The sequence below is a fragment of the Trachemys scripta genome, chromosome 16 (genome assembly GCF_013100865.1).
Source record: "Trachemys scripta elegans isolate TJP31775 chromosome 16, CAS_Tse_1.0, whole genome shotgun sequence".
Classification (NCBI taxonomy): Eukaryota; Metazoa; Chordata; order Testudines; family Emydidae; genus Trachemys; species Trachemys scripta.
The window spans coordinates 7,485,085-7,495,418 of record NC_048313.1 but is presented as its reverse complement, the minus strand read 5'-3'; the positions used below and the strand labels follow the sequence as shown (position 1 = coordinate 7,495,418).

Sequence of the window (10,334 nt, the reverse complement as noted above, 5' to 3'; positions counted from 1 at the left end):
GGGGGGCTGGGCGCGTGCGGCTCCCTGCGTGGGTGTGGGGGGGCTGGCATGTGTGGGGGGGGTGTCGCATGTGGCTGCCCGCCGTGGGAAGGAGGGGGGCGTGTGCGGCTCCCTGGTGTGAGTAAAGTGGGGAAGGGGGCAGGCATGTTCGGCTCCCTCCCCGGGTGGGGGGGCGGAGGCATGTGGCTCCCTGGCGTGGCTGTGTGGGGGCGGGGGGGCGTGTGTGTTTCCCCATTGTGGGTGTAGTGGGGACAGACGCAGGCATGTTTGGCTCCCGGGTGGGGGGGCAGGGGGAGGTGGGGGCGGGTGCCTGTGGCTCCCCGGCATGGGTGTACTGGGGGGGGCAGGCGTGTGCGCCTCCCTGGCACGGCTGCCCTGTGGCTCTTGCCCCTCTGTGCCCCCCCAGAGGGCAGCCGGGAGCGGGTACAGCTGTGGCCTGGCTGTGGGGTCCAGCCTTGCCACGCCGCCCCCTGGCAACTAACAGCCGCTCGCCCTCTCTCTGCCCGGCTGGCGGCAGGACAGGCCCACCCGAAACCACCCCTTGGCCCTGCCTGAAGCTGCAATGAGGGTCTCGAACCCTGCCCCCCCGACCCCCGGTGAGCTCACTGCCCCAGTCCAGTGGTGAGAGCAGGGGGGCTGGGAGCCAGGACTCCTGGGTTCTCTCCCCGGCTCTGGGAGGGGAGTGGGGTCTATGCTTAGAACAGCGGGCCCGGGAGCCCGGACTCCTGGGTTCTCTCCCCGGCTCTGGGAGGGGAGTGGGGCCTAGTGCTTAGAGCAGGGGGGCTGGGAGTCCGGACGCCTGGGTTCTCTCCCCAGCTCTGGGAGGGGAGTGGGGCCTAGTGTTTAGAACAGTGGGGCTGGGAGCCCGGACTCCTGGGTTCTCTCCTGGCTGTGGCAGGGGAGGAATGTAAGGGCAGCGCCATGGACTGGCTCACTCTGCGTCTCTCTCACTCCTTCCTGTCCCTTCTTCGTTCTTTCTTTCCTTGTCGCTTCCCTGCCCTCAGGACGGGCCCCCCGCCAAGCCCCAGCTCGCCCCAGGGAGGCGCCGCCGGAGGCTGCCAGCGGCCGGGCCCAGCGCTGTGAGTGGGTGTGAGCAGCGGGGAGCACTTCTGGGAGACCGCGCCACCCCCTCCTGGGTTAGAAAAGGGGAGGGGGGCCTGGGAGCCAGGACTTCTGGGTTCTCTCCCGGCTCAGAGGGGAATGCGGTCTAGTGGTTAGAGCAGGGGGCTGGGAGCCAGGACTCCTGGGTTCTCTCCTGGCTCTGGGAGGGGAGTGGGGGCTGGGGGTTAGAGCAGGGGGGCTGGGAGCCAGGACTCCTGGGTTCTCTCCTGGCTCTGGGAGGGGAGTGGGGTCTGGTGGTTAGAGCAGGGGGGCTGGGAGCCAGGATTCCTGGGTTCTCTCCTGGCTCTGGGAGGGGAGTGGGGGTGGTGGTTAGAGCAGGGGGCTGGGGGCCAGGACTCCTGGGTTCTCTCCCCGGCTCTGGGAGGGGAGTGGGGTCTAATGGTTAGAGCGGGGGAGAGGGGTGGGGTGGGTTGCCTCTGCCGGGAGGTCCCCATGGGGCGGGGGGCCCGTGCGGCTGTGGGTGGGTTCTGCTCTGGCTCTGTCCTGCCAGCCTGTCTGCGCTGCCGTGTCCTGCGAGCATCTCTTCTCTTCCTTCTCTGTCTCCGCCAGGACGGCCTGGCCCCTAAACCTCGGCGCCGTAAGAGATTAACCCCGGCCGCAGCAGCCACAGTGAGTGCGGTGCCAGCCCCCCCCGGCGTCCTTGTTCCCAGCCCCTTCCCCCAGAGCTGGGGAGAGAACCCAGGAGTCCTGGCTTCTAGCCCCCCAACATCCCCCACTCCTAGAGTCCCCACGCAGTGTTAACCCTAGAGATGGAGGAAGCAAGCTCTCGTGGGAGCCAGGACTCCTGGGTTCTCTCCCTGGCTCTGGGAGAGGAGTGGGGTCTGGTGGTGGTGGGGGGGGGGCAGGGAGCCAGGACTCCTGGGTTCTCTCCTCGCTGTGAGGTCTCTGGCTGGTCCCTTTCCCTTGGCAGTAGGGGTGACCCACGCTGGGGGCACTCTGTATTGCGTCGGGGGAGGGAAAGGGGGTGGACGGGAACCCCGACACTCAGTGTCCAGCCTTGTCCCCCTTCCTGGCATTATGGGGCTGGGCAGGACCAGGGGCTGGGCGAGCTCTGTGGCTCCGGGAGCTGCCGGTTGGCCCCTCTGCCGTGGGGCAGGTGTGCGTGCCCTTTCATCCGGCCAAGGGGGTCTGAGCCGGGCCATGGTGGTGACACGGGGGACGCCTGGCAGCCAGTGGGGCCGGATGGGCAACAAGCTGGGGGGGCGGTGATCCAGCCCCGCCCTCTGGTACCCACCCAGCTCAGGTGGGGTCATGGACCCAGGTGTCCGGGTCACCCTCCCCGCCCTGAATTCTGGGGGAAGAGGAGGGACCCAGGTGTCTGGACTCTGGAAGTGGAGGGACCCAGACGTCCGGGTGGTCCCTCCAGCTGGACTCCGGAGGAGAAGGGACCCAGGTGTCCGGACTCCGGAGGAGGAGGGACCCAGACATCTGGGCCACTGTTGCCCTCCTCTCCCGCCAGGCCCTGCATGTGTTCTGCAGAAGGGACCCCGGCATCCGGGTGACCCTCCCCCCTCACCTTGTCTTCCCTTCGCTCCCCCCAGAAATGGAAGCCGTCGCTGGAGCGAGACCCCGGCGGCCTCTCAGGCTCCCGGCGCAGGGTGAGTGAGAGACCTGCCTGGTGCAGGGGGAGCCCCATAGGCTGGGGTGGTGCAAAGGCTGGGGGCGGAGACCGCGAGTGGAGTGCGATTGAGGGGTTAGAGCAGAGGGGCTGGGAGCCAGGACTCCTGGGTTCTCTCCCCAGCTCTGGGAGGGGAGGGGGGGGTCTAGTGGTTAGAGCAGGGGGGGCTGGGAGCCAGGACTCCTGGGTTCTCTCCCTGGCTCTGGGAGGGGAGTGGGGGCTGGTGGTTAGAGCGGGGGGGCTGGGAGCCAGGACTCCTGGGTTCTCTCCCCGGCTCCGGGAGGGGAGGGGGGGCTGGTGGTTAGAGCAGGGGGGCTGGGAGCCAGGGGAGCTGGGCCTACTGCAGAGAACTGTAGAGTCTAATGCTGGCCCCGAGCCGCCCGGCCCCTGAAAGCCAGTGTCAGTCGCTCCCTGAAGCTGTAACTCCGGGTTCACCCAGCCTAGGTCGCTGGGGTCGGCAGGGTGGGGGGGGGCAGTAGGGCGGAGGAGGGATTGGAGCGGGGCAGGGCGGCGTCGGCTCTGGGGCCGGGGGTAACCCCCTCCTCTCTCCGCCGCCCCCAGAAACAGCTGGGTAAAGTGAAGGAGAAGAAGAAGCCGGGGAGGCCACCGAAACACCCGAGTGCCAGGGCCCGGAGCAGCGTGGTGAGTGACCCTCCCTGCGCCGTGGGGTGGGGTCCAGCAGGGGGCGCTGCGGCATGGCCAGGCCAGAGCCTGCTGAGAGACCTAGCGGGGTGACTGCACGGGGGGGCTGGGAGCCGGGAGCCAGGACTCCTGGGTTCTCTCCATGTCTCTGGGAGGGCAGTGGGGTCTAGTGGTTAGAGCTGGGGGGGCTGGGAGCTAGGACTCCTGGGTTCTCTCCCCGGCTCTGGGAGGGCAGTGGGGTCTAGTGGTTAGAGCTGGGAGCCAGGACTCCTGGGTTCTCTCCCCAGCTCTGGGAGGGCAGTGGGGTCTAGTGTCTGGGAGCCAGGACTCCTGGGTTCTCTCCCCAGCTCTGGGAGGGCAGTGGGGTCTAGTGATTGGGAGCCAGGACTCCTGGGTTCCATCCCTGGCTAGGAAAAGCCTGTCTGGTGGTTCTGTGGCTGACAGTCTACCCCAGTGCTCTCCCCCCCCAGCGCCCTGCTCTGTTCCATGGACTAACTCGCCTGTGTGTCGCCCGCCCGCTGTGCCCCTCCCTCGCCATGGGGCTTGGCCGTGGGCCGCAGAGCGCTGCCCTGCTGTCTCGCCGGCCCTGGTGCCCTGCTGCCCGGGGACACCGGCCTGCTGGGCGTTTCCCTGACGCCGGGCGTGCGCCCCTGCTGCCACGGCGCCGACTCCGGTTCCCTTGGGCCTCCAGGGCCTGCTGGGAGAACTGGGCGAGTCTGTCCCCACGTCCCAGGCTGCCTCGAGCACTAGGGCTGGAAGGGACGTCGGCGGGTCCAGCCCCGGCGCTCTCCGTGTCAGGGGCTCGTCCGAGCTCTTCTTGAAAGCCTCGGCGCGGACCCTCGGTCTGGGCGGGACTCTGTAAGGGGGACAGTCAGGTGACCGGCCCCGGGAGCCAATCTCGGGTAGGAGCGGAGAGGGGCTGTGATCCTGTTCCGGTGCCCGCAGTTCAAGGAGGAAGTGGGTCGATCGGGGAGGGGCCAGAGGGGGGGAGGCCGGGAGCTGAACAAAAGGGAAGTGAGGGGCTGGCTCGCTGAGTCAGCACGTACCCGCAGCGTGCCGGGGGCCGGCGCCCCAGCCCGTGGCCACGGGTCGGGCCTGGATTTGGGGAGCGGAGTTGAAGCGAGAGATGATTCATCTCCAACCTGTGTCTTGGGTGGGCGGGAGGCGCTAGATACCCGAAGGCAGAAGTTAGACCCATGAGGTCACGCTGAGTCTGGGGGGCCGGGCCCCCCGGCTGGGGTCGCTTGGCCCTCGCTTTGAGTCCAGGGGGCTGGGGCCCCCTGACGGGCCGATTGGCTCTTGCTCTGCGTGCCCAGGGCTCCCTCAGTGCTCCCCAACCCAGGCCGTACGCCCCCTTTGGCAGGCCGGTGATTTCCCGGCGCCAAGGGCGGGGAGGGGGCCTGTGTGCGGCCGTCTCTCACACACACACACACACACACACCCCCGCACTCTGACCCGGCGCCTCTCTCCCCGCCCGGCAGCTCTGCTCCAAGAGCCGGCGGAACCGCAAGTGCGGGGAGTGTGAGGCCTGTCTGCTGAAAGCCGACTGCGGCCGCTGCGACTTCTGCCGGGACAAGCCCAAGTTCGGCGGCGAGAACCTCAAGCGCCAGAAGTGCCGCTGGAGACAGTGCCTGCGCTTCGCAATGGTTGGTGCCCTGCCCGCCCGGCTCGCGGGGTCCGGCTGCTCTGGGAGGGCAGGGGCACGGTGCCAAGCGCTGAGCTGGAAGGGACTTGAAGGCGCTCGCTCCGGCTGGCGCGGCTCTGGCTGGCCTTGGGCGGGGCGGGCGCTTGCCCTGGCTGGCGTGACTCTGGCTTGGCTCAGGTGGGGCGGGGGCCGTAGCTCTGGTGGGCTCCCAAAATGCTCCACGGCTGTGGGGCTCCCGTCCGACTGTGGCCGTTGGAGCAGGCCCAATGCCCCGGGGAGGGGAGACGGAGCCCTTTGTGTGGGGCACACCCCTCCTACCGCCCGCTCGCCCGGGCTCTGTGCCCCACATCAGGGGAGCGTCTTCCCTCCCGGCCCGCGTCCAGCACTCTTGCCCTGCTCGTCCTGTGGCGTGGAGTTCCGCAGCTGCATCGTCCGCGGAGTGGGATTTGGGCCCGGCAGAGCATGGTTTTGTCCCCGCCGGGTTTGTTTGCCTCCCGGGAGGGTGCTTGGGGCCCAGAGCTGCCGTGGGTTTAGGCGCTGAGCTCCTGGGGACGTCAATGGGATTTGGGCGCAGGTCTTAGCGGCTGGTGGGCCGCGCTCTTCACCTGCAGTTCTCGGGGCCGTTTGGGCCTGGCACAGAGTCAGAGGCACTGTTCAGAAGGGGCTTGTGAAACCGGACGCCTGGGTTCTCTGCTCGGGGAGGGGAGGAGAGTGGGGTCTAGTGGTTGGGGCGCGGGGGGGCGGGAGCCAGGACTCCTGGGTTCTCTCCTCAGCTCTGGAAGGGGAATGGGGTCTGGTGGTTAGAGCAGGGGGGGCTGGGAGCCAGGACTGCTGGGTTCTCTCCCTGGCTCGGGGAGAGGAGTGGGGTCTAGTGGTTAGAGCGGGGGGGGGGGGTGAGAGCCAGGATTCCTGGGTTCTTTTTCTCTGCCTTTCTGTAAATCTGGACTCTTGATGCAAACATCGTGACCAGGTGTCTGCGCACCTCCTGCACCCTCCCTGTGCAGCCGAACTCCCCTGCCCTGCACCCCGCTCTCTGGGGCAGGTGGAAGGGCCCCCCGAACTCGGTGACTCCCATCCGGGGGGGCCGTGTGCGTGTGCAGGCCGGGCTGCGGGGCCCCTGTTGCTGGCTGGGGAGGGGCTGGAGTGCAGGCGCTCAGAGGCCGTGGGGATGGGCAGGACCGGGCCGACTCTCGCTCTCCCTGTCTCTCGCTCTCTCTTTCTCTTTCTCTCTCTCTCTCTCTCTCTCCCGCTCGCCGCCTGCCCGGCTCTGGCTCTGTCTCTCCCTCTCTTTCCCTTCCCCAGAAGCGGCTGCTGCCGGCGGTGTGGAGCCGCGGGCAGGCGGAGGAGGGGGCGGGGGCGCTAGCCCCCCGGAAGGCCTGGAGGCGCAGGATCGGCCGCAGCCGCCAGCCGGCCCGGATCAAGCAGGTGGGGCGGCGGGTCAAGGGGAGCGGCCAGCAGCGCTGGGCTCGGGGCAGTGCCCCGCCGCAGGTAACTACCTCCCCCTGCCCCGCCCCCCTGGCGGCCCGCCCCCCTGCCCTGCCCTGCCCGCCCCCCCAGGCCCAGGCGCTCGGCCCGAGGCAAAGACACTCGCGCTTCTCTCTTTCTTCCTCCGCTCCGCCTTTCCCGCTCGTCCTTCCGGCCCGGTTACCGCTCAGCCTGGGGGGAGGGGAGCCCAGGACTCCTGGGTTCTCTCCCGGCTCTGGGAGGGGAGTGGGGGCTGGTGGTTAGAGCAGGGGGGGCTGGGAGCCAGGACTCCTGGGTTCTCTCCCTGGCTTGCTCTGTGACTTTTTGGTCAAGACCTTACCCCTCTGTGTGCTTGTCCCCATCAGTGACTTGGGGTGGTGACAGTGTGTGCGTGGGGGGGACGATCCGGGACATCGGCTGCACTGCTGGGCCGGGAATGAGAGTTAATTTCGCTTCTCCCCATAGGTTCTTGGATTCAGCTTACTCTGGAAGGGGAGTGGGGGCTAGTGGTTAGAGCTGGGGGGCTGGGAACCAGGACTCCTGGGTTCTCTCCCTGGCTCTGGGAGGGGAGTGGGGTCTAGTGGTTAGAGCTGGGGGGCTGGGAACCAGGAGTCCTGGGTTCTCTCCCTGGCTCTGGGAGGGGAGTGGGGTCTGGTGGTTAGAGCAGGGAGGGCTGGGAACCAGGACTCCTGGGTTCTCTCCCAGGCTCTGGGAGGGGAGTGGGGTCTAGTGGTTAGAGCAGGGAGGGCTGGGAACCAGGACTCCTGGGTTCTCTCCCAGGCTCTGGAAGGGGAGTGGGGTCTGCTGGTTAGAGCACAGGGGCGGGGCTGGGAGCCAGGACTCCTGGGTTCTCTCCCTGGCTCTGGGAGGGGAGTGGGCTCAAGTGGTGAGAGCGGGAGGAGGCTGGGAGCCAGGACTCCTGGGTTCTCCCTGCTCGGCGGTGGCTGTCTGTGGGGGCTCTGTGCTGCCCCCTGACGCTGTGCTCTGCCCCACAGGAGAAGGAGTGCCCGCCGGGTGGGGAGCTGCGGTTCCTGGCGGAGAAGGGGGTCGCCGAGGCGCCCGGGCAGCTGGTGCTGCTGAAGGATCGGCCGGGCAGGGACTTTGTCCTGCTCCGCGACGCCCCCCAGAGCTTCCCCCTCCTGCTGCAGCACGTGAAGGAGGAGCCAGCCACACCCCCGCCCCCTGCCCACCTGGAGGTGAGAGGGGCAGCCGGGGCGTCCCCCATTCCCCCTGGGTGTCCCCCTCCAGTGGTGCCCGGCTTGGGACCAGTCCTCCCCCTTGGGGTGACCCAGGAGTCCTGGCTCCATGCCCCGTGCTGGGGTGAGGCCCGGCCCCTGCGCCTGCATCCCCGCAGCGCCCCCTACTGGCTGTCTTGGCTCTGCGGGTTCAGTCCTGTCCCCGGTCTCTCTCCCCCCTGCAGGAGCCGGCCCCCACCCTGCTCCGTGCCGCCCCGCCCCTGGTGAAGCAGGAGAAGGTGGAGCCTGGATGGGACCTTGCACCGGTAAGAACCCCCCCCAGCTCCTGAGAGCCCTCTGCCCTCCCAGCGTTGGGGAGAGAACCCAGGAGTCCTGGCTCCCAGCCCCCCCTTCCCTTGCTCTAACCTCTAGACCCCACTCCCCTCCCAGGACCAGGGAGAGAACCCAGGAGTCCTGGCTCCCAGCCCCCCCCCTTCCCTTGCTCTAACCTCTAGACCCCACTCCCCTCCCAGGGCCAGGGAGAGAACCCAGGAGTCCTGCCTCCCAGCCCAGGTTCCCCGAGAGCTGCCCCAGGCAGGCTTCGGGGCACCCCCAGTGCTCACCCCTATCCCTTGCAGGTGCCGGCCGGGGTGCCCCTGCGGATGGAGGGCCGGGGGCTGGCCAGGGAAGTGGTGGTATTGGACCCAGCTGACAAGGACGAGGAGGAGGAGGAGCGCACCCCGGTGGTGAGTGGGGGGCAGGGTGGTGGGGGAGGGCTGTTCCGTGCGGGCCATGAGAGAGCAGGGGGCTGGTGCTCTGGGGGGCAGGGGCCTCCGTTGGGAGGATGGGTGTAACGGGGGTGCATGGGGGTAGTTCTGGGAGGCTGGTGCTGGGGGGGGCAGTTTGGGGGGGAAGGTGGCAGTTCTGGGGGCGTCTGGTGCTAGGGGCAGGGTTGAGGGGTGTATGAGGGTGGGGATGGGGCAGGGGCAGTATGGGGGAGGGGGCAGGGTTGAGGGGTGCATGGAGGGAGTTCTGGGGGGCTGAGGGTCTGGTGCTGGGGTGGCAGGGGCCACGTTGGGGGCAGTTCTGGGGGCATCTGGCACTAGGGGGCGGTGTTGAGGGGGTGTATGGGGGCAATGTTGGGGGCCTGGTGCTGGAGGGGCAGTTCGACGCTGGGGGTGACCGGGGTGGCACCGGCCAGCCCCCCCTGACCCCCCCGTCTCCCCCCTGTGCCCGCAGATCATGGAGATCTACAGCCTGGGGGCGCTGGCGGGGCGGGCGCCCCTGGACCCGGTGCTGCGGGAGTTCCTGGCCGAGCTGCAGGAGATCCCGTTGCCGGCCCATTGGGAGGTGCAGCCGCCCCTGGGGGGGCCCGACCTGCGGCTGGTCCAGCGCTCGGCCCGCTCCACCATGGCTGCCACCGTCATCCACATCCGCCCGGGCCTCTTCTTCCAGGTGGTGGCGCGCCAGCTGCCCGTGCCCCCCGAGCACGAGGTCTACGCCAGCCACCCCGCCCGCCTCACCACCGTGGACGAGGTGGTGGAGCTGATCTGCGACCTGGAGGCCTATCGGCTCTGCCCCGGCTGGCCGGCCGGCTGGCACGCCGGGCAGCGCTCCCAGGCCTGCGACGTGCTGGTCTACTCGGGCTGCTGCCCACAGTGCCGCCTCAACCCATGGCCCTCGGGCAGCGCCGGCCCCTAGTGCCCCCCGCGCCCCCAGAGCTTCTATTTTTGACACTGGAATCGGCTGGACCCTGCCGGGTTGGGGGTGAGGGGGGGGCAGAGGTGGGTGCGGCCGGGGGGGGGGGGGGTGGCGGCGGCACCAGTTTGTTTTCGTTGCTTGTTTGTCCCCCTTCCGGGCCGGGGGAGGGCTGAAGGGACATTCTCCCCCCCCCCATGGTCACATGAGCGGCTCTAGCCAATGAGGAGCTCTCTCCCCGTGAACCCCCCCAGGCAGGGCAGAGGGCTCCTTCTTCCTGAACCCCCCCCCTGCCCCCTTTGCAGTGACTTGGGGGGCAGGAATTTCAGACGCCATCTTAACTTGCTTTAACCCCCCCACCCATTGACCTGGGTCTCCCACCTCCCCCACCCTTTGTGGGGGGACAGACCCATGCCACCTTCTCCCCCCCCCAAGTGATAGCTTCATCTCCACCATGGGGGGGGTACTCCCCCTTTCTCCCTCTCCTCCCCCCCCTCCCAGTTTAGGCTCCTGTTTTAAAACTTGAATTCTTCCTTGGTGGCGATTTTTCTGCTGCAGGGGGGAGGGGACAGCTCCCGGGGGGTGGGGGGGGGAAGGTTAGAGGACACGGGTTGCTCGGGGGGGGGGGGGGCGGGGCGGCCCCCGGGCTGCCCCCTTCCCTGTCTCCCCCCCCTCCCCCCCCCCCCCCCCCCCCCTCCCCGCAGCAGTCAGAGCTAGTGCTAATTTCAGGGAGTTTCTGCCGAAGCCATAGCTGCGTCCTTGGTGGGGGACGTCTCCCCCCGTGGCTGGGGGGGGCAGGGTGTGAAGCACAGATCCCTGCCCCCACCCCCTGTCAGGGTTAGTTCTGTTCTTCTCCCCCCTGTCCCTGTGCACAGAAAGAGAAAAAAAAAAAAAAAAAAGGCGAAAAAAAATTCACCCCCCCTCCCAGAAACTCGTCTCTATTTTTTTTATGTATTAAAAGTTTTAATGA

The 10,334-nt window shown here is 68.5% G+C and overlaps 2 protein-coding genes across 4 annotated transcripts in view; both read left to right on the top strand.

The window, feature by feature from the left end:
- LOC117888961 (synaptonemal complex central element protein 1-like) overlaps positions 1-1,688 on the top strand; it is a 53,041-nt gene extending 51,353 nt beyond the window's left edge. Inside the window, exon 10 of the mRNA XM_034792759.1 lies at positions 1,672-1,688. Within this exon, the coding sequence (XP_034648650.1) occupies positions 1,672-1,688 (17 nt within the window). The remainder of the gene's footprint in view (positions 1-1,671) is intronic.
- Positions 1,689-2,663: 975 nt separating this feature from the next.
- LOC117888520 (methyl-CpG-binding domain protein 1-like) lies at positions 2,664-9,994 on the top strand (the record flags this gene model as incomplete). 3 transcript variants are annotated; one of them, XM_034791994.1, is given in 8 exon segments in its annotated part: positions 2,664-2,720; positions 3,302-3,382; positions 4,864-5,028; positions 6,330-6,515; positions 7,487-7,687; positions 7,912-7,992; positions 8,305-8,412; positions 8,906-9,991. In XM_034791994.1, coding segments are annotated over 8 exon segments (1,341 nt in total), but the record flags the coding sequence as incomplete, so codon positions are not given.
- Between the last annotated feature and the right edge of the window lie 340 nt (positions 9,995-10,334).